The sequence below is a fragment of the Hibiscus syriacus genome, unplaced genomic scaffold, assembly GCF_006381635.1.
Source record: "Hibiscus syriacus cultivar Baekdansim isolate YM2019G1 unplaced genomic scaffold, ASM638163v2 tig00110783_pilon, whole genome shotgun sequence".
In the NCBI taxonomy this organism is placed as follows: domain Eukaryota; kingdom Viridiplantae; phylum Streptophyta; class Magnoliopsida; order Malvales; family Malvaceae; genus Hibiscus; species Hibiscus syriacus.
Genome location: NW_024062861.1, coordinates 1,349,217 through 1,372,873, shown reverse-complemented (window position 1 = coordinate 1,372,873; position 23,657 = coordinate 1,349,217). Strand labels below are relative to the sequence as shown.

Sequence of the window (23,657 nt, the reverse complement as noted above, 5' to 3'; positions counted from 1 at the left end):
AAATTCGGTAAAAATAGACTTAAAATGAAGGAGAAGTTGAATGAATAAAGAAATTAAGAAATAAATCGTAAAATTGTCAAAATACTAAGTCAAATTTTTTGTTTTTCTAGTGACTCTAAATTTTCAAATTTCAACTCGACTCGTACTCAAAAAATCGACTCGATAATTCGAGTTAACTCGAAAAACTCGAAATTAAAAAAAAAATTGATTTTTAGAGTTGAGTTTTGCTCACCTTTAGATGAAATATGAGATTCCTTAAATGGTTCAAATAGAATATGTTGATAAATGGAGGTCCTAACATCCAAAGGACTATTGTAAAGAACATAAATGTGAGTTGTACATATCGGTAGGGAGAACTAAATATGCTTAAGCCACAAATAAAGGCTAATTCGCCATACATGTAGTAACCAAACTTACAACATCTCATCCAAAATTTCGAAATTAAATACTAACAGAGTTGTCGATGGGAATTCTAATAAAAACAGAAGAAACCAAAACTGGGGAATTAATAGCTTAACAGCAAGCAAATTTCAAAGTATAAAAGTGAAAACAAATTACCTTATTTAGGTTTTTGGTTCTTGGCATCTTTACTAAAGAAAAGAGCCGAAATCTGATTAAGGCGATGCATTTTTGGAGTTGAAATTTGATTTACAAGGAGCAGACGACCATTGCAATGGAATTCAAAAACAAGCAACCGTTAGGAAACTGTATGTTGACCTGCCGGCCGAGGTCTTTGTTTTTTCTTATTTTTAAATTAAAATTACATTTTGCTTCGGTCCTCTGAGTCGATATATATATATTACATCTTGAGAACTTAAGCATTGATAGAGATGTAAAATGCTTACCTAATTTGATCTGCAAAATTGATTGAAATTGATTTAAGTTAAAATTGTTTATGATGTGAGGTGGTGATTATCTAAAATAGATTCGAATTCGAATCGGTGTTGATCTGAATTCAAGTTGAACCTGATAATTTTGAACCCGACCTGCATCCAACCTGAGATGAACCTGAACTTGACTTAAACATGATAATATAATAACTGAATCCAACTTACATCCAACATGATATAAACTCGAATAAGAGATTAACTTAATAAATAACTGATATTATTTGATCTGTTATAAATTTAACATGTTATGGATCTGACTTGTAATTGACACGAACTGTAAATAATTCGACTTATAAAGCGTTATGCATATACCCAAAAAAAATCTGACTATTCAGTTAGCTTTTCTAGAAGCAGTCCACATATAAACAAGAAGCAAAAAATAGAGGCACATGAAGCACTCAAAAACAACATATACCATCAAAAAGACAGAGCAACCCAAAATTGAAAGCTGAATTCAATAACAAAAGAAACAATAATGATTACTAATCTGCACTGCAGGAACAAGCAGCAGTAAGGTTCAACTTAAATACTAGTTTACTAGGTGATGAAGAGAGCAAGACAAATCATTAACCAACTAGGCTTTTCTCCTTTTTCTTATCCTTGACCTTCATGTCAACAGTCCTTAACTTATTTAGAGCAGTCTTCTTTTTCTTGGTCGAGATATTGTCAGTCGTGATTTCATTTTTTGCCCCATAATTGGAGTCATTAATATTCTCTTGATCATCCATGTACTGAACTTCATGTATCCTCCCCTTGTTTTTCTTCTTTTGACGTGAAACATCTTCTTCCTCTTCTTCGACTTGTTTTTCCTCCCTAGAAGTAGGGTTATCAGCTTCGGCCACAATCTTCGAACGCAAATCAGGCATAGACTGATAAATAGGTATAGCCAAGCTGTAGAGCAATTTCAAATGAAACGACCTGATACAGCCCCACTTACTCGGAACAAAATCCGCAATCCCATTAATAGCAGCTAACACGTTTAAAACAATCTCCTTCTTCCCCAGCGAAAGCTTAGCCACCTTCACCACGCAGCAAGTCCCACTATCCAAGAAGAACATGGCAGAGGAACAAGCCTTCTCAATCTGCTCCTTCCAGTTTTTGTGCTTAAGATCCACGGGCACTGTCTTCTTCTTCTTGAAAAACTGTTTCCCCAGTAACCGAGGCAGAAGGGGAACGATCCTCTTGTCAACGAAGAACATGTCGTATGAATCGCAGAGCTTTCTTTTGGCCTCGAAGGGCTGAAAATCAGTCTTGATCTTTGACAGCTTGATCACCTTGGTGATGGGTATGTTTTCGGACTTGATTTTCTTGGACGCGTCGTCTTTGGTGATGCCTGACTTGGGGCGGTCGTCGATGAACACGCAAAACTCGGCTGGATACGTGGAGGCGTCGATGAAGGGTGCGGCAGAGGCACCTTCATTGGATTAACGAGGGGATTCTGAGGAATTTTCTTGAGGCTGACGATGAGATTTAGCAATTCATCCTCCTCAAGAAGTTGGGGGTGTTGGAGATGAGACTGAGCATTTCTGCACTTTAGGAGAGCAGTCACAGCTTTCTCCACCACCGTTACCGTCGCCACCATACCCTACTCTGCTTTCTCCTCGCCAGAATTTCTCCTTCCTCCTCCACTATAGAGTTTTTTTTTTTAGGGCTTTCAATTTTTTAACTTAATTAATAATATATATTAATTTTAGAATATCTTTTACTTAATTAATAATATATATTATTTTAAATGAAGTTTATATTAAATAAATAAAAATAAGTTAATTATTTCTTTATATGTTATGTGATATAAATCTATATTATTTATCTATATTTTAAAATATATTAAAAATAATAAATAATAAATAAAAGTAATAAGTAAAAATAAAAATATTATTTCTTAAGAGAGTTAATGTAAAAATAAGTTTCTAAACTATATACTAAGTTAATTTTATATGCCTAAAAAATCTTCGTTAAAAATAGGTGTTTAACGTTTTCTCTGTTACACTTTTAGGTGTCTAACGTTTTCTCAGTTATATATTAGGTGCTTATGTAGTAACAGTTATTAAACAAAACTGTTAAGTGATAGATGTCATGTTTATAATTTGGCTTAATGAAAAATAAGTATCCAAATTATACCCTAAGTAAACTTTAGGTGCCTAAAGAAATTTTTGCTAAAAATAAGTATTTAATGTTTGTGATGTTACATTTTTAGATACTTAGGCTGTGACGACCATTAAATTCAATCATTATTTGATATGTGTCATATTTAATTTTTTAAAAAAATTTATATTTATATAAAATATTGGTAAAGAAAAAATTCCCCTCCCACCTACGCAAAAAAAAGTTCTCCCCCTCCCTAGTTGCATTAAAAATCCCTCTATCGTCCCCGTAAATCTCTAAAGTTAATTTAAGGTGAGAATGATAAATTTGAAATTAAAGTTAGAGATTTATGTATTAGGTTTAGGGATTTAAGTTTAGATTTATAGATTTAAGGGGATTGGGACGACAACAATATGATGATCAACAGTGAAGATTCGGTGACGGGTGAGTGGTTGTTCAACTATGGTGAAGGGTACCGGTGATGGCCGACGACAACTAATAATTGGGTTATAATGAGATATTTCAAGGTTACAATTTTTTTTATAAGAAAATGGTTTTTTATTCTTAAAAATTAATAATATTAAGTTATTTTAAAAAAAAACAAAAATTTCAAAAAATATAAACAAACATGGGTCACTTAATGATTTTTTAACAGTCATTATTATGTATACACCTAAAAGTGTAACAATTGAAACGTTAGATATCTATTTTAACAAAAAATTATTTAGACACCTAAAGTTAACTTATGATATAATTTAGAATATAGTTTGGACACTTATTTGTGTATTAAGCCAAAATATAAACATGATATGTGTTACTTAATAGTTTTTTAAATGTCGTTACTACGTAAGCACTTAAAAATGTAACGAATAAAATTTTATGCACCTAAAAATATAACGTATAAAATATTAGACACTTATTTTTAACGAAAAATTCATTAGACACCTAAAGTTAACTTAAAATATAATTTAAACACTTATTTTTTACATTAAACCTTCTTAAAAAATTATAAGTGTAGTATAGCATCTTTTGTAATAGGTAATCGTTTAGGTTTAAGTTCAATTAAGATTCATATGCAAAATAACCAAGTCCAAATCCAGTTTAGGTTAACACTAGATAAGACTTCAATCGATTTCAAATCATCCTCTCAAATTATAAGTAATTTTAACTCAAATTGATTTTAGTTAATTTTTAAAGTTGGGTGAATTTCTTACATCCCAATCGTTGTGTAAGTTTATTAAAATCAATTCAAAACTCAAAGAACAGAAGAAACTAGCAACTTGTGAAGAAGAAAACGAGTTGGGGAGAATGTCGTTTAGAGGGAAGAGAAAAGACGGGGAGGATCACTCTTCTAACGCGAATGATGTCCACGCGCCTCCCATGAAAACCTCCAAGTTTTCAGCCGCCGATGACGATTCTGATGATTCCAACGACATCGTTGTCTGCGAGGTCACTCTCCACATCCTCTCACTATTTCTTAAATTTGATGGCTTTATTTATCCAACATATGCGTCCCTAGGGTTTCGTATTTAGCGTTTTGTTTTTTCTATTTTTTGAATTTTGGTTTGAACGAAGTTAATGAGAAGTGAATTTCCTCCCCTTTTGGGGCTGCAGATATCGAGGAATAGAAGAGTTTCAGTGAGGAACTGGAACGGAAAAATTTGGGTTGATATTCGTGAATTCTATATCAAGGATGGAAAGCAATTGCCTGGCAAAAAAGGTCTCTTCTTTGTTTTATTTCCAAAGATTATGATTTCAAGTGTGCCTTATTTCTATATATATTGTTTAGATTTGAAGTTTGATTTACTTAATCAATCTCTGACATGTTATACATGGGTGTTTTAACTGAGAAGGAGAGTTCCATTTTTGTGTTATTTTGTTGTATTCATTACCACTTCCTTGCAAACATTTTTTATTTTCTTGAGCATATCGGTCTATTTTTTCAGTGATAGTTGAATCTAAAGTATAAAGGTAATGTTGAGTGTGGTTTTCAACTTCCATTCAGATTGGCCCTTTTTATTACTTCCAATTGGCTTAGTTTAGATTAAAAATAGTACTCCTTTTTTTGCTTGTAGTTTGTTATTCGTTGCCTTCTGTCTTGTTTTTGTGACCAACATTAATTTGATTTCTTCATTCAAATATCTCTATTAACGTATATCATCGGTTAAAGTTTATGTATCCACTTGCATCTTCAAAAAAAACCTGTGCATGAATATTTTGTTTATTATTCAGGAGATTTAACATTGTCATTTTTTTCACTACTAGTAGAAACGTTATAATAAAAGAAAGTAGAGTGGAACTTGAGTTAGAGGGACCTTTTAACCCTGTTTACCTTGAAAAAGAGTTTGCCTAGGCAGAAAAGGTGTTTGTTTGATTGAAGGTGCCTGAACCAAAGTGGCGAGGGGCATAATAGATGGTTTGCTTATGACTTGGAACCAAGGCGTGCATCTTCCAACACTGCATACTCCAAATTACAAGTGGTATCCTTTGTTGAGATTAAAGCACCGGTTTTCCTAATATTAATTTGGTTAATGAGTGTATTTCAACCAACATAAATAGACTTTTTAAAGTTGAGAATCCCTGTTATTTGTATCCTATATAAGGAGAAATCCTTATTTGAAGAAGTTATAGCTTGTTCATAAATTTTTGAGTGGGAAATTTTGTTTTGGAAAAGTTTGACACACTCTCTCTCTCTCCATGCTTATCTTGGTGCACACTGGTATTCTTGTTGTTGATGCTTAAAAGCATTTGAGAATTTTATTTTCTGAAGCTTAGAGTTAGTATTTTTCTTTCTCATTTGTTAATATTCGTGAACTAACATCTTATGCTTCTTATAGGTATTTCCCTGAGTCTGGATCAGGTATGAATTATAAAGTTTATGCTCTGTCATGATGATTATGAAGACATTTTTCACTTATTCGATTTTCTTCTTAATCAGTGGAATACTCTACGAGATCATGCAGATGAAATTGATAAGGCACTGGGCGAGAACTCTTAGGAAGTAGACATGGTGTACCATGTACTGAAGATGACATGAGTATAAGGTGTCGGGCCATCTCTTATTTTTATTGTTGGAGGCTGAGGTTTTGTTCTTAACCGAACCCCATGTTGACTTGTTTTTGAAGTTTCTAAACTTAAAAGGTTCCATCAGGCTTGTACCCCCTTTTGTGTAATTAGTTGTGTCGACTAATATGTGTTGTATCTTGATGTTGGATGATATTAACATGATCAGCAAATGAAAACTTGGAGGGAATGTAGGCATCTATAGCCGTAAGTTTCAACTGTTGCAACAATATTCATGCATTTAGCAGCTGCAGGTACTAAAATTGTGGAATATAGGCTTGAGAGAGACAGAGAGAGAGCTCTTAGTTGAAATCTGTATTCATTTGCCATTGTGTTTAATTGAAACGGCACAGCCTTTTTAAACAACATTACCAAGTTTTAACCTCATTGATTCTCAAACTTTTAACAATCTTACTGATGAGGTGTTAATGCAATGGAGAGAAGATACCATTTTGGGAAGAATCTATTCCTGTCGTAGTTGATACTATTTGTGTCATTCATAAAAGAGGGCAAGAGGGTATTGTACTTTAGAGAAAAAAACCAACGTGGCCCTTGAATTATTTTGAGCCTAACATGGCCCTCCATTTCAGAAAATAAACTTAATATGATACTTTGTTCGATATTTTTTGTTATTGACCGTTACGATACTGATGTGACAATTCATAATTCTAATGTGATGATTCATAATTTTGATATGGAGGTTCATGTTGACTGTTCTTTTATTAGTGGTTAACAATGTAATATATGTTTTTGTCGGGGTGATCATTGTTAATTTGATATTCTTTTAAAAAGGACATACATAACGGATCGTAAATTAAATAAAACTCAAACTCATAAATTTTTAAAATTAAAACAATGCATATTCGATTATGTATCAATTTTGAGCGTTATGGGGTGCTAATTATTCTTTACACGTAATCGACTTACGAACTTATTTTCTGATTTCACATATCAAAAATTTATTATTTTAGTAAAATTAAAAGTTTTACTAAAATAACAAGATTTTTAGGTGGTTCAATCTCACCTCAAAAATGATTGGTGTCGACTTCATTTTTTTATATAATTTCAAAATCCGGCGGCCTTTTAAGTATTGTTTTGAAAAATAACCAACAAAAGCCTTAGAAGAGTTGGCCTCTTGGATTCACTAAGCTAATTACAGATAAAGATCGCAGGGTAGTGTTAAACGAAACACGTAACTGTGTAAATTACATGTACATACTTGAACATGGTTTACTCCGGGGAAATGGAGGATTCACTTGGTTTCGAAGGCAAAGCAAACGACTGTGAGTGCACCAGTATTGACCACAACACTTGAACATGACTTCTCATCCTTGTACAGTATGTACGTCCCTCTTCCTGCAGTGTCAAACCAACGTGGCGATCGTTATTTCACAGTTTAATCGACTGAAACACAATATACGAAGAGGAAAGGAAAACCTACCTCTGGTGGGCGGCAATGCAGGCGATCCCAAAGCCTCTTGAAAGGGGAGAAGATGGAGTGAAACCACCCCATTTGGAGTCGTAGGGTAGGTGATGGTTTGGAAGGAAATTAAATATAATGGTGTGTAGGTTTCTTAGAGACAGGCTTACTTGTGTTTTACAGATTCTATGAACGTTTTCTAATTTGTTAAGCAATTTAATTTAGGGCAAATTACAAAAATGGTCGCCCGACTATAAAAAATTATTTTATTATGTCCCCGACTATTAAAAATTATAAAATGACCCCCAACTATAGAGAGTTATTTTGTTGAGTCACTCGACTATTAAAAGTTACAAAATGATCACTTGACTATTAATTATATTCTAAACTCGTCATTTTCTGTTAAAAAATTGACCACAATCTGGGTTGAACGTTAACGTGCTGATTGAAACATGATAAAATATGATCTTATAATCTCAAACAACTATTATATCTTAATCAACATGTTAACGTTTAACTTAGATGACCGTTAATTTTTTAACAGAAAAAGACGAGTTTAAAACATGATGAATAGTCAAGTGATCACTTTGTAACTTGTAGTTGTCGATGGACTCAACAAAACAACTCTCTATAGTCGGGAAACCATTTTGTAACTTTAATAGTCGGGAGACTCAATAAATAATATCATATAATCGGGTGATCATTTGTGTACTTTACCCTTTAATTTAAAAGTGGGTAATGTGGGTGCTCTGTCTGTCACTCCTAAATTTGATTTAAAACCAAATTTGCACTCATCTCCATGTAAGTCATAGTTCCACACTCGGAGAAGGAAATTTGTTGTAATTTTGTGGACATTTTACAAGCATGCAGCTTCATCTCAAAGTTTTTTGCTCCTTAGAAAAATACAGAAACATAATCCATTACTGTTCTGTGAAAGTAAACACTTGAACAGCTCTTCAAGCTGTTTCAAGATATCAAGGACCATTATTTGCCAAACTGAATGTCATGTAGATAACAGTAAATGTTTGGATGTGTAGGTAAGATTGATGGTAACCAAGAAACCTCGCTTCATCAAGTCAGATATATACTATCTAAGACTGCAAATCCGGCTGCCACCCCTCCTTCGTTTGATGATGATACCTTGGTCCGCATCAAGTAGCCACATTGGTCATTCATGACAATGTTGTCCTTATTCCTGCAAGTGCAAACTGGGGAACTTTACCATGCATCCCAAATTATGAAGCTTTAAAGATACTTGTGTCCGAAAAATGTTTGGACATAGTGATATAACCTTCCAAAAATCCTCCAAATACATGTAATACATACAACATAATGTATCCATTTCAGATACATACCCACGATCGAGATTTGATAAGTGAAGATGGAACTTAACAGCATTATATGAAAGGACACTAGCTAACATAAACAGATGAAACAAAACCACAAAGATGTACCTTAAGTAAGCACTGTATACTCCAAGCTCTGATATGGCATGATCTTTATGACAAATTCCATCACGAATCAAATATGTTGGAGAAACAGCTGGGAAAATCCTTTGCATAAGTATGTATGCAGCATCTTCTTCAGACCCTTCCTTTTGCAAGCGTAGAAGGGTTTCTTTCACATCATCACCATAGATATTGTTCCCTGAAGTGGAACCGAAGACTCAATTCTCAACTAAAAGAATACAATGAATATACAGTATTTATATCATAAAGTATTAAGATATGGTACCTCCTTCTCTTTGGGGCTTCATAACAAATAACTCGGTTCTTCTTCCTTTTGGTGATGCCTGATTCAACCAAACTCCACAATCCAGCAAAGCATTTCCGCAGTTTGGCAATATCCTCTTTGTTCTCAAGGAACCTACTTGCATGGAGGAGAAAAATAAAGGAAAGCATACAACTCAAAGTAATTGTAGTTGTTCGTTAAAAAAATTAGAATACTGTAATTGCATTACTAAGAAAACAACATGCTTTAATCTTTCAAGTTTCTAGTTTAATAAATATTGGGGTTGCTTATCCCAAGAAAACAATATGCTACAATTTTAAAGCAACTCCTAGCCCCTGGCAGTAAATCTTTCAAGAGGGTGTTTCTTAAGTGTAAGTAATAAATCCATCGATAACTTAAGACAGAATTGTGGGATTATTTACCTCTCAAGCACATTAGGTTTAGCAAGTTCTTGTTGAATCTTCTTAGTTCCTGCTAAATGATATGATATTGATGGACATTTGATAGCTGAAGACTGCTCCATTAGCAGGTGGCTCTCCACTCCTATAAATTGGAAATGTAACAAACACATCAGAAGTAAAGAAACTTATTTTTAGCTCAGATTTAGAGTCATACTTAGACTCAAAATGCTTCGATTTTAGTGTTTCAATATGACTCAAATACGTTAGTTTGTTTTCTGAATCTTACTAAATCAGAGTTGTTGAGTGTGGGGCCTATAAAAATAATAAAATAAATAATAATAATAATAATAAATAAATATATAATATAATAAAATATTTTTGTAGATCCGAACAAAAATAAGTGTCTAAAAATATGCATGCTTATATTTATGAACCTTATGAAATATAATAGAGTAGATGTATACACACTGCGCTTAATAACTCATCTTTTTAAATTATTACAACTTCTTATAGGTTTAATAGATTGCGATGTAACAATGATGAAGACTTGAGTGGGTATATAGAGATTGTGATTTTTATGCGAGTCAATTATACATTATTTATTTATATATTTTAGTTTTCAAATAAAGGAGCTTCGTTTTTATACATTTGTATATCTTCAGATGCCGAGTAAATGATTTGTGTGACATTCAAATCCTTAAAATTTAAGTGTTATATAATGAATCCATAACCAAATATTAATTTAATTATTTTAAGGGTGCGTTTGATTCACGGAATGTAAGATTATCAGTGGGAATAAAAGATTACCAGGGAATATAATTACTGTGAATGCTGTATTTTGTGTTTGGTTGGTTTAACATGAATGTAAGATTATTGTGTTTGGTTAAAGGAATAAAAGATTATTAGAATGTATATTTGACCAAATTATCCTTATTATATATTTGTTTTTTAACAAATTGAAAAATATTTATATATTTTCTTTAAAAAATTTAAATTCATAATTTTCATAATTTTTTTACAAAATTTAAAATATAAAAAGATTTAATGAAAGGGTAAAATTTTATTTTAACCCCAGAACTTCATATAAAATTTTAATTATAGATATTTTTTGTGAATCTAAAATAATTTAAGGATAAATTTGTAATTTAACATTCGTAGAATTTTTATTATTCAATGACAGAATAAGGATATTTTTTAAAGAATTTTTTAAGGGCATTTTAGTCCAAAACGCCGATAATCCAACAATACCTAAGGAAAGGGAGATAATGACATTCCCGGTAATATACCCAAAAAATCAACTATTGGTAATGTAAGATTACCGGGAATGACATTCCCGGCCAACCAAATGGGGGAATGTGGATTCTATTCCCATGAGAATCTCACATTCCCCCAACCAAATACACCCTAATAGGGTCACGGTCCCAAAATCGGATAACTTAGAATTTTCTTGTTCAAAAAGAAATCAGTGTGAAAATAACATTCCACAAAAAATATTAATTAAATCTTGATTACTGTGATTTAAAAATAAAATTCAATTTGTGTCGCTAGTGCTCAAACCTATAATCTTTAAGAACAATAACAACTCAAGTTAATTCAGGCATCTTTAATACTAGATTAATAATAGAAAAAGACAAAATTTATAATTAAAAAGAGCTTTTATAGTTTGTTAAATTAAATTAAGAAGCAGGCCACCTTAATATAAAAATTACCTCACACATCATTGACCATGTAACCTTGTCCAGTCTGATTTTTGGATTAATCTATTGATTATGAAAGTTAATTTAGTGTGGTCCAGAGGTGGACATCTACATCATTTAAGACAATGATTTTCAATTGTGCCGGCTGATTTTTGGATTAATCTATTGATTTTTGTCATTGTTATTGTATAATTTAATAAATTTCAAGGCAATGTTGTATTAATTTAGAAATTGATGAGATAATATTATGAGTGATAGAATGACAATCTCCGTTAAATCTTCGAATTAAAATAACATTATTTTCAAATAAAATTCAAGTAAACCAAGTCAACTTCTAAGTTAATTTTTTTTATACAAATTTTACTCATTTTAAAATAAATTCAAACGAACAAAAGGATCATGATTTAAATGTATATATTCGAATTTGCAAGTTTCAATACTTTGATGATGTATAATCAATTAGATACTGATTTAGGGCGTTGTGGGTGCTCATTATTCTTCAAACATAACCGACTTCCAAACGCTTTTCAAAATAAATTTATGATTAAAAGCAAACTATTTTTGTCTTTAAAAAGACTTTTCTCAAAACTTCTTTAAAGGATATTTTTAGCCTTTTAGGTATTCGACTTATCTAATCTAAAGGTCGACTGCGACTCCAAACCAATTTATTATCGAAACCTAAACTTCACCTCAATCTTTCAAATTAAGTTGGGAGTGCGTTCACCCATTAAAAACTTAAGGACAGAGGCGAACCCAGGATAAAAATTCAAGGGTTGCAAGAGCCCCAGGGTGGCACTTTTGAGGGGTGACACTTGTATTAGGGGTGACACTTGTGGAGGGGTTGCCTGAGATACCCCGAACACCATGGAGGTCCGCCCCTGGATGAGGGGTTGCTTGAGATACCCCGAGCACCATGGAGGTCCGCCCCTGCTTAAGGACTGTTCCGATAATATATTTACATATTAAGTAATCACATCATTATTTCATACACATTATAAGATCTATGATCATTTCATATTGCATATTGCATTTACATTGACATTTAAGTCATATGTTAGGCGTGAGACATCGGATATTTTAAGGTTTATAAACATTCCTTGCATTTACGTTATTTCATGCATCTTACAAGGTTTATGATCATTTCATGGCACTTGCCACATTGGAAGGGTCTTATAAATTATATTTTAGCAGTGGTGATAAAGTTGTCTGCGCACACTAAATGTATTACAACCGTTTGAATAAGAAAACATTATTGTTTAGGTTTAAAAAATAAGAATAATAGTACCAATGAGAATATTTGATAATTTAGATATTAAACATTAAAAGAAAACGAGGATGAATATTGAATGAACCTCTTTAATTACCAAAATTTAAGAAGAATTGGTTTTATAATCGAAACACACGATAAAGAATTAAGAATAAACGAGAAGAAATAAATTGAATAAAAAGAATGGAAAATCATAAACATTACTTTCTTTTTAATATTTCTTTTAATTGGAAAACCAGAAACACATGTCAAATTCCAGGTATTTGATCTAAACATATAAATATCTAAAGCACAAACAGTGAAGGCCAGGAAAGATGATAGTACTATTATTTGCATAATGAATCACAGCTTCGTTGATCTGGAAGATAAGTGGACCTGCAATGGAGTCTTCATGGTCGTTGTAAACATCGTCTTCTCCGACATATCAACATCGTTTCCATCCGCAGCTTCCCATCGAAAAGACCAAACCAAATTCGCCACAAAATACTCCAAGTGAAGCGTCGCCAACCCAATGCCCGGACAAACCCTTCTCCCTGCCCCGAATGGCATCATCTTTATCTCCTTGCTGCCTGTTAGGTCCACCGCTTCACTACCGTTGACGAACCTTTCAGGCTTAACGCCATTGGGTCTTCCCAGAGCTTCGGGTCCAATCCTATAGGCGATATCATGAATATATGCTACTTTTTTGGGGCAACAAATAACCATTCAAAACAACATCTCTTGTGACACATGTGGAACCAGAATATGTGCTGGTGGGTGTCGCCTTAGACCTTCCAAAACCACAGCTTTCAAGTAAGGCATCTTTGCAATCTTCCTCCTCGATCAACTCCTTATCTCCTTCTCCGACAACCCCTTTCATCTCCGTGAAAAGCTTGTCTTGAATCTCAGGGTACTTGACCAAATTCGCCATGATCCATTGCAGTGTAGTGTATGTAGTATCTGTACCGGCATTAAGGAACTCTGAGCATAAACTCACCATTTCTCTTTCAGTAAGTCCACGTTTCTCCTCAGGGAGTTGCAGTACCAACAAGTATCCACATATGCTAAAATCAGCTCATGCCTTGCCGTTTTTCTGTCCCTTATCAGTGGAATCAAAACATCGAGTTGATGCTGTTGAAGTCGCAAGAATTTTTTCCAAAGCTTGTAAAACAAAACCTTGGTAACTCTGGGCCAAACGTTGAATATATTGAAATTCACAATATTGGACTGCAACTCACGCTGAACATCCTCGATTTCCCTGATCTGATTTTCATTGAGCTTATCACCAAAGCACATGAGGACCAACAAGGAAAACATGGCATATCGAAAATGATCCACCACTCGAACCGGTTCACATCCAGTCCCGGACTCGATCAGACGATCCTTGACGATGTTTAAGACCCATTTACGACAATGGGAGTAAGATCTAATCCGAGAGTGATTGAGGATTTCGGAAGTGATGTTTTTTCTTAGAGCACGCCATGTTTGTCCATAGCTAGCCGAACCGATGGTATGCTGATTGCTGGTATAATTTTTTCCAATGGAAAAAAGGCAGGTCGATCAGCAAAAACAGTGCCTTGTTTGACTAAGGCCTGGTGAGCAAGGGAGACATCGCTAACAAATATTGATGGGCAGGAACCGATGTGGAGAGTGACCATGCTCCCGAACTTGGCGTGGAGGCCTTGGAGGATTGGTTCGAGTTGGAAAATGATTTACGAAGCCATAGGGCGTTGCCTATCAAGGGAAACACCGCAGGCCCTGGTGGGAGCTTGGGGCCAACCTCTTTTGAGGAGGTTGAGGGGAAAACAAGGTTAAACAACGCTTTCAGGATAGCAGTTAAGCAAAGAGAGGAGATGATAAGGAACCATGTCTCCATTTCCACAAACAAACACAACTCTCCCAATAGATTTAACACCCATCTATCTTTTGCTTCTATTTATAAGAGGCACAAATCAAATCAAGGCAGTGGTTGGTGGAATGGTTGTTATTTTTAGAGGTATCAGGTTCGAGTAATAAGTAAGGGCAGAAGTATGTGTATTTTAGGATGGACAAGTGTCCACCCTGAAATTCGAATTTATTTATGTTAGTTGTTCATTTTATTGATGGTGTCCACCCTAAAATTTTATTTGTGCCTACCCCATACGAAAAATTTCTATTATTAATACATATATGCCCACCCTAAAAAATATTTTTGGATCCGTCACCAACAGTAAGGATAATTTGCAGTTAAAAAAATTAATAAAAGTGTTAATGTGACATTTTTTATTTTTTTGATGACGACATGACATTTTCTTATGGTTACACATTAACATAATTGTTTTTAATAGTAGGGTACCAAAATGAAACCTAAGCTAAACATTATGTATGATTTTAAAAAAATAAAGTTTGGGTACCAAAACAGAATAAAAATAATAGTTTAGGTGTTAAACGTATAATTCACCCTAAAGGTAAATTCCCTTATTAATTTATTAAATTAAAAATTATTATTTATGATCATTTATGTTTTGACATCTTCAATTCTTTCAAATTTAATTTTAGTCTTTATTGCATATATCTAACAAAATGATAATTTATGTTTTCTCCCATCAAAGTTTTTTCTTTTTTAAAAAAATGAATTCTTTTATAGTGCGATTGGATGAGGAAAAAAAATCAAAATTTTGAATATTTTTAAAATACTATACATTTCAAAATGGTATCGTATGTGATTATTTACTTTGGAAAGAGGTTTCTAGAAAAAAAAAGTGAAATTTCAAAAGTTTATAAAATGATAATTAAGGATAATTATATTAAATAAAAATTGTTGATGAGAACAAGTTTATCTCTGTTGAAAACATTTTGATATTTCGATATAACAAATTAAGTTAAATGAATTTTAAGATTTTCCAAATGATTTTCTAAGTATATTCGATAGAATTATTCGAATATCAAAACATTACTCCAAATCTTTCAAAGATCATTTTTAATCCTTACTCAAAGTGTAAAATTAAGTTTTAAAGTTAAAACAATTTCAAAATAATTTTACAAAGTATTTCGAACCATTTCAAAGCCAAAAATTCCAGATTGCTTAGAGGGAACCGATTCCCCCCTGAATGGTTTGGCTCCGAGAATTCCAGTATGCTCGGAGGGAACCGATTCCCCCTTTTATAACAGTCGAAATATTTGAATTTTACACTTAGGGAACCGATTCCCCCCACGCTCCAAACTGTTTTATTAATTGTTTTCATACTAAAACGGCTATATTATTTTCTCTAATTATCCCCAACGTTCAGAAGTGATTCAAGGTGTATTTAAGCAAGCTTAGAAGCCATTGATCAACAACAAGAAACATCAAGCAATTAGAATCAAGAGAGAATCAAAGAGAAAGCATCAAACCTCAAGTTTGAGCATTTCAAGCCTATTTTTCATTCAATATTCATTTTGCTTTCAAGAACACTTATTGTGCTCAATTGTATTTATTCTTGAGTGTTCTTTCTTTGTTCTAGAATTGTGCAAACATATTTGCCTTGTGAGGTTTTTCTTGTAAGTTTGCAAATTTGTATTTCTCTTTGAGAAAAGAGTGTTCTCAAGAATTGGGGTATATTCTTGAGGGAGTTGTAAGGTTATCTCTTTGGCCTCAAAAGAAAGAACAAATTAGTGAATTTGTTGGAAAATTCTTAGTGTGGATAGCTAAGGTAGTGGACGTAGACTTTGGTTGATAAAGTCGAACCACTCTAAATCGCTGTGCAATTTCTTTCAATTTTCTGCAAAAGCTTCCACCAAATTTTTTAATTGCCAATTCACCCCCCTCTTGGCCATATTCGTCAATCGATTAACTCAACATTTGGTATCAGAGCCTAACTCATTTGAAGGTTTAATCGCCTCTTGAGTCGATTCGGGAAGAGTTATATCGATAATCAAAGTCATCAATGGCCTCCGCTTCAAACTTCGACTCCGGTCTCGACTCGATGCCCGTCAACAAGCCTCATTTCTTCAATGGAGCTAACTATGCCTATTGGAAGAATAGAATGATGTACTTTATTCAAGCAAGTGACATATGAGCATGGAATGCTGTAGAAGAAGGATACATCAAACCTCTCACTCATCCAAGGTTGTGGAGTGAATGAGAGACAAGAATGTTCCAGCTCAACTCCAAAGCCATCCATATCATTTTTTGTGCTCTTGGACCAGATGAATATGGAAGAGTTTCATCGTGTACAATCGCCAAAGAAATATGGGACAAACTTCAAGTCACTCATGAAGGTACCGATGAGGTAAAGAAATCTAAAATTAGTATTCTAACGCATAGCTATGAAAATTTCAGGATGAAACCAAATGAAGATATCAAAGCTATGACGGATAGATTTTCAACGATTGTCAATGGTCTCAAATCATATGGAGAGATCATTTCAAATGAAAAGCTTGTGAGGAAGTTAGTCTACTCCCTCCCAAAATCGTGGCAATCAAAGAAGACAGCAATCATCGAGTCTAAGGACTTAACGTCCTTAACTCTTGAAGAGCTAATTGGGTCACTCCTCACTCATGAAATGATGATCGAAGATGAGGTGGACCTCGACAAGATTGACGAGACACCAAAGGAGAAGGAGAAGAAGAAAAACATTGGAGTTGATCTCAAATCCACAAAAGATGAGAGTGATTCGAATAACGATGACGAGGAAATGGCATTGTTTGCCAAACGATTCAGAAAAATGATGAGACCTTATCGAGGAAGAAAATTCAAACAAATGAAGGCCTCAAAATGAACCGAAAGAGAATGACCCAATCATTTGCTACGAATGCAAAAAGCCAGGGCATGTTAAATATGATTGCCCACAATTGAAGAAAAATGGTCAATCAAAGAATAAGCACAAGGCTCATGTGGCTACATGGAGCGATGAAGAAAGTTCCGATGAAGAGGAACAAGAAGTAGCTAACTTGTGCTTAATGGCATTTGGGGAAGATTCTAAGGTAACCTCTAACTCATCTGATTTTGATGATTTATCCTATGATGAGTTATTAGAGGAATATGGGTTGGCTTCAGATTATGATAAATTATTTTTAAAATAAAAATGATGTTTCAAAATTGAAATGAAAACAAAACTCATATCCAAAACCAACAACGATCTTGAAAGTAAAATCAAAGATTTGCAAATCAAACTAGAAGAGTTTGAAAAGAAAAATTTAGATTTGCAAAATTTATTTTCAAAGATCAATGATGATCATCAAAAGAAAATTGATGATCTTAAAACTTCTTTTGATAAAGTTGGAATAAAACATTTTGAAAAAGGTGGAAATTCAAAATCCAACTTTGTTAGAAAAAGTTTTAGAAACTACAATCATAGAGGTCCCCAAAGAACCTCTAATGGAAAAATCGTTAGAAGTATGTGGGTTCCTAAAGAACTCATTACTACTAAAGATAAAAATATCCTACACAAATGGATACCTAAGGGGACTAGGATTTTGGAAACTAATGAATATGGACCCAAAAGAATTTGGGTACCAAAAATAAAAAATTAATCTATGTTTGTAGGGAAAGGAGCATTGCTACAAGGCACGGGAAAAAAATTCAAATTCATGGTACCTTGATAGTGGATGCTCAAGACACATGACCGGAGACAAAAGCTGGTTCATTGAGCTTAACGCCAAAAATGGAGGAGAAGTGACTTTTGGAGACAATTCAAAAGGTCACATTGAAGGTATTGGTACAATAGGTAATACCTCTTCCATACAAATTAAAAATGTTTTATATGTGAATGGATTAAAGCATAATCTATTGAGTATTAGTCAATTATGCGATAAAAGGATTCAATGTCTTATTTGAAATTAATGGTTGTAAGTCATTGACATTGCATCAAATCGATTATGCTTGTTGGTCATAGAATAGGGAACATATACATGGTGCATTTAGATTCTTTTGATATGACTAATTTATGCCTAGTTGCTAAGGATGAACATGATAGTTGGTTATGGCATAGGAGACTAGGACATGCTAGTATGAGTGTTTTGCAACGGTTAATTCAAGGAGACCTAGTAAGAGGGTTGCCTAAGCTTAATTTGATAATGATAAATCTGTGATGCTTGTGCTAAAGGAAACAAAAGCAAGTTTCTTTTAAATCCATTAATGATGTATCAACCAGTAGAGTTTATATTGATCCATTTAGATATTTTTGGGCCAACTAGAACTACTAGCTTGGTGGAAAACAATATGCATTTGTCTTGGTAATGACTATTCTAGATATACTTGGGTTCTATTTTTAAATACTAAAGATGAAGCATTAGAACAATTCATCACATTTTCAAAAGTAATCCAAAATGAAAAAGGTTACTCTATAGTGTTAGGAGTGATCATGGAACTGAATTGAAAATCTTGGATTTACTGAATTTTGTAACTCTAACGGTATTAGCCATAATTTTTCAGCACCTAGAACCCCTCAACAAAATGGAGTTGTTGAGAGGAAAAATCGAACTTAGAAGAAATGGCTAGAACCATGCTTTGTGAAAATAATTTGCCAAAATATTTTTGGGCGGAAGCCACAAATACTGCTTGTTATGTTGTAAATCGAGTAATGATTGGCCAATTTTAAAGAAAACTCCATATGAAATTTTCAAAAATAAAAAGCCTAACATTAGTTATTTTCATCATTTTGGATGTAAATGTTTTGTTTTAAACAACGATAAAGAAACCTTGGCAAATTTGATGCTAAAAGTGATGAAGGAATTTTTCTGGGTTATTCCTTAATTCTAAAGCCTATCGTGTATTTAATAAAGAACTTTAGTTGTAGAAGAGTCTATACATGTTGTTTTCGATGATAATCCCCTTCCGAGGAAGGATTCGTGTGTGAATGATGATGTAGGTGTTATAAATACAAATGACGTTAGACTGACGTTGGAGAACCATCATCAAATGAAGAACGAAAAATGAAACTCATGATCCTCTTGAGAATCCAACCATTGAAGAAAGGGAAGTATCTTATCCAAGAGAGTACAACTATGTCAAGGATGGTGAAATTATAGGTGATCCATCAAAAGGGGTAACAACTCGATATTCTCTTAGAAATATTTGTAATTATGTTGCATTTATCTCATGCATAGCCTAAGAATATTAAAAAGCATTAAATGAACATTGGATTATGGCTATGCAAGAAGTTAAATCAATTTGAGAGAAGTAAAGTATGGACATTAGTTGAAAGGCCTAGTAATAAATCTACTGTAGGTACTAGATGGGTATTTAGGAATAAGCTTGATGAGAGTGGTAATATAGTGAGAAACAAGGCTAGACTTGTTGCTCAAGGGTATACTCAAGAAGAGGGCATAGACTATGATGAAACATACGCTCCGTAGCTAGGATGGAAGCATTAGAATGTATTAGCATTTGCATGTTTCAATGAATTTAAATTATCAAATGGATGTTAAAAGTGCATTTTTAAATGGTTTTATAAAAGAAGAAGTGTATGTGGAACAACCTCCAGGTTTTGAAGATTCAAATTTTTTCGGATCATGTTTTAAAATTGACAAAAGCACTTTATGGTTTAAAGCAATCTCCTAGAGCTTGGTATGAAAGATTGTCAAATTTTTTAATTGAAAAAGGTTTTTCAAAAGGGAAGGTTGACACTACATTGTTTTTGAAGCATAAAGGTAAAGATTTATTAGTAGTTCAAATTTATGTTGATGATATAATATTTGGTTCTACTAATGATGTTCTTTGCCAAGAATTTTCTAAGCTAATGCAAAGTGAGTTTGAGATGAGCATGATGGGGGAGCTCTCATTTTTCTTGGGACTCCAAATCAAACAAAGAAAAGATAGCATCTTCATCAATCAAGCTAAGTACGTCAAAGATATGCTCAAGAAGTTTGGACTGGAAAATGGAAACCTCATGACACTCCAATGAGCTCTTCAACAAAGCTTGACTTAGATGAAGGAGGTAATGTGTAGATGTTAAATTATATAGGTCAATGATTGGATCTCTACTTATCTAACTGCAAGTAGACCGGACATTATGTTTAGTTGCTTATGTGCTAGATTTCAATCATGCCATAAGGAAACACATTTACTAGCTGTTAAGAGAATCTTTAGATACCTTAAGGACACTCCTAGTTTAGGACTTTGGTATCCTAGAGACTCTAGCTTTAGCTTGCATGCTTTTTCTGATGCGGATTATGGAGGATGCAAATTAGATAGGAAAAGAACCTCCGGTACTTGCCAATTCCTTGGAAATATGCTAATTTCTTGGTTTTCAAAGAAACAAAATTGTGTTGCATTATCTACCACTGAAGCCGAATACATTTCAGCTGGTAGTTGTTGTGCACAAGTTATGGATGAAACAACAACTTTTGATTATGGAATTGAAGTAGGTACCATTCCTATCAGTGTGACAATACTAGTGCTATTTGTCTCACTAAAAATCCCATCCAACACTCTAGAACTAAGCACATTGAATAAGACATCACTTCATTAGAGACCATGTCACTAAGGAAAATGTAGTTCTAGAATTTGTTGATACTTTGCACCAATTAGTGGATATCTTTACAAACCTTTAGACAAGGAGATTTTGGACACTTAGGAGAGAATTAGGTTTTACCAATCTATCTTCCTGAGTGTTTAAAATATTTTAGCACTTTTAATAATAAATGAAAAGTGCATATAATAATAATTTTTGATTGATTCATTGCTATATTTAGGGGAAGTTTATGAATCTTGATAAAAAATTAATTTTATGTTCAAATATCGTTTAAAGATTAATTGAATTGTTGAACATGATTAATTTTCAATATATGAGTTTCCAATACCACTAGAGGAAATTAATTTTGCATTTGGGTGTTTAAAATCGATTTTAGCATTTTGGTGCAGAGGGAATCGATCCCCCCTTGAGGGAACCGATTCCCCTTTGAAGGGGAACCGATTTCCCCCACAGGGGAATCGATACCCCCCTGGGGTTCTGGTTTTAACACGGCAGAACCAATATTTGCTCAAACCTCTCTTATTTTTCTCTCTTCCGCCGTTCACTCTCACTCTCTCCTATCTCCATTCTTGCCTCAAATCATTGATTTTAATCGGATTCACTTCAAATATCATCTCCTAAACTTGCAATCATCATTAAATCGTGCAAACACATTAAAATCCACTCAATTACAACCAATTTCATCAAAAACACAAGAATTTTCCATTTTTTTTAAATTTTCGAAATTAAAAAAATATGTTAATTTTCAAATTATTGTGTTTTGATTAAATTATGTTGTTGTTTATGAAAACTACATATTGTTTCTCAAAACCATATTTTTTAAAAAACTTTGCCCATTAGGATTGATTTCGAGAACCTTGAAATATTGAGAACTCAATTGAGTTTTGGGATTGATTGAATTGCATACATGTGTTTTCTAAATTGCAGGTTATTATTCTATTCTGATTTCCTAAACCATGTCAAATCCTAAACGTGCTAGGTCTTCATCTAGTCGTCACACCGTCAAAATCCACCTCCAAATCCTCCACCTATTCCAATTTCTAATCCTAATCCTATTGATCCTAATTTGACTATCCAAATTCGTGTTTCAATCATCTGGTCTAGAAATCATCATTTTTGGTATTATCAATATTTGACTCTTACAAAATCCAGGAAGAACGTATTCATTCTCGTCAAGCTATGTTAGCTATCAATTTTAAATATCTTCCTCTTTTACAAGAGTGGAAATTGATAAACTCTTTGACCTTGAACCCATCGTTTACCATCAACTTGTTCATATTTTCTATTCTAATACCGTTTTGTGTTAAAAACCAAACTGAAACCGAAACCATAGGAATTCGTTCCTACCTTCTAGGACAATTCTTATATTGACTCGCTTACATAGCCAATACATTCGGATTATATAATGATGGGATTTCAAATGAAAAACAGGTTTAGGATCTCGTATAAAAGAAGGGATAGTGCAAGTGTCCTAGACTTTCATGAACGTTTTCTTCATCTAATGATTTCTTGGTGGTTTCGACCATCCGGAGGTCGTTATTCTACTCTTAGAGCCTTAGATTTTGGTGGTTACATTGTTTCGAAAACAATATTAAAATCAACCTACCTCAGATTATTTTTGCTGAAATTGTTAAAACCGTAAATCTTGTTCCTAACAAAAAAACTCTGTTCATCTCTTGTTTACGGTTGTATTTTGAGTAATCTATTTTCTAAAGCTGGGCTTAGAGTCGGTCTAGATGCCGTTTTTCCTTTTAAGAAACAAATTAACCTTCTTTCTTTAACGAGAGCGGGATGTATTAAGGATAAGGAAACCGGTGAATGGGTTCGATCTTCTGCAATACTCCGGGAGCTAGTTTTCACAAGCTCCACCCGAAGTTGACGAAGATCTCGAGCTTGAGCAATTAATGCGAGACATCGATGACCGAAGATGACGAGCATCCCGAGGAGGAGCCCAAAGAGCAAGCACAACAAACGCATCCAATGCCTCAATATTTCCAATCCTTTATGGAGACATTCGATTTTCGATACTCTACTATGGATTCGCGCTTTACTTCTATAGAGTCCCATTTATCCACAATGGGAGCTCAACAATTAGAAATTCTTCGGGAAATGTGTGCAAATAATGAAGCAGCTAACGCACGTATTAATGACCTCACTAACAAAATGGCCGCTATGCGAGCTCGTTTTCCTCCTCCTAATCCGGATATGTGATTCAATGTTTTGCTTGAACTCCAAACTTGTTGTTTTAACATTTTGAATATTTTGGAATGTTTGAATTTGTGGATTGATTGACTTTGAATTTGTTTGGATTCATGAATGGTTAGAAATTATCTATTTGGTGTGATTAAATTTATTCATTATTGCATCATTTACTTCATAATTAGATATATGACCAATTTTGCCATTTCACATTAATTATGAATATTGATTATGAAACTAATGGCTAACGTTTCTCTTGCTTGTGATCTTAGCAGCTTATATTATATATAATCAATTGGCTAAATGATTTCAAAACCTTGTTTAAATTCTTTAAAATGTCTTTTTGATTTAACAAAAAGGGGAGAAGTGTTAAGGTGTTTTTAAATGATAAATGAGAGAAGTTAAAGTAAGGGGGAGTAAATTTCAAAACTTGATTGATTTCAAAATCTTAAAATTACTAAAATGTTTTGTTATATCAAAAAGGGGAGAT

At 33.4% G+C, this 23,657-nt stretch overlaps 1 protein-coding gene and 3 pseudogenes across 3 annotated transcripts; 1 reads left to right on the top strand and 3 right to left on the bottom strand.

Annotated features, from left to right (window-relative positions):
- Nucleotides 1-1,302: 1,302 nt before the first annotated feature.
- On the bottom strand, nt 1,303-2,508 carry LOC120140225 (annotated as a pseudogene).
- Nucleotides 2,509-4,114: 1,606 nt separating this feature from the next.
- LOC120140380 (RNA polymerase II transcriptional coactivator KIWI-like) lies at nt 4,115-20,993 on the top strand. Of its 3 annotated transcripts, XR_005517719.1 has the most exons (6): nt 4,130-4,424; nt 4,590-4,695; nt 5,813-5,835; nt 5,914-6,045; nt 18,132-18,134; nt 20,982-20,993. XR_005517719.1 is itself a non-coding variant. In XM_039155369.1 (4 exons), the coding sequence occupies exons 1-4, from the start codon at nt 4,284-4,286 to the stop codon at nt 5,971-5,973; spliced, it is 330 nt and encodes a 109-aa protein (XP_039011300.1). In that variant the 5' UTR covers nt 4,128-4,283; the 3' UTR covers nt 5,974-6,145. The 3 variants fall into 3 exon arrangements, 2 of the variants coding, with proteins under 2 accessions (XP_039011299.1, XP_039011300.1); XM_039155369.1 differs by lacking the exons at nt 18,132-18,134; nt 20,982-20,993 and having other exon boundaries at nt 4,128-4,424; nt 5,914-6,145; XM_039155368.1 differs by lacking the exons at nt 5,813-5,835; nt 5,914-6,045; nt 18,132-18,134; nt 20,982-20,993 and having other exon boundaries at nt 4,115-4,424; nt 4,590-4,937.
- LOC120140315 lies at nt 8,334-12,202 on the bottom strand (annotated as a pseudogene).
- LOC120140379 lies at nt 12,875-14,423 on the bottom strand (annotated as a pseudogene).
- Nucleotides 20,994-23,657: the final 2,664 nt, after the last annotated feature.

What these genes read in the sequence shown, in the direction of transcription:
- LOC120140380 (XM_039155368.1), top strand. Translation starts at nt 4,284, where the DNA reads ATGTCGTTTAGAGGGAAGAGAAAAGACGGGGAGGATCACTCTTCTAAC. An exon ending in ACGACATCGTTGTCTGCGAG is followed by an intron (nt 4,425 to 4,589) that starts GTCACTCTCCAC and finishes TTGGGGCTGCAG; the next exon opens with ATATCGAGGAATAGAAGAGT.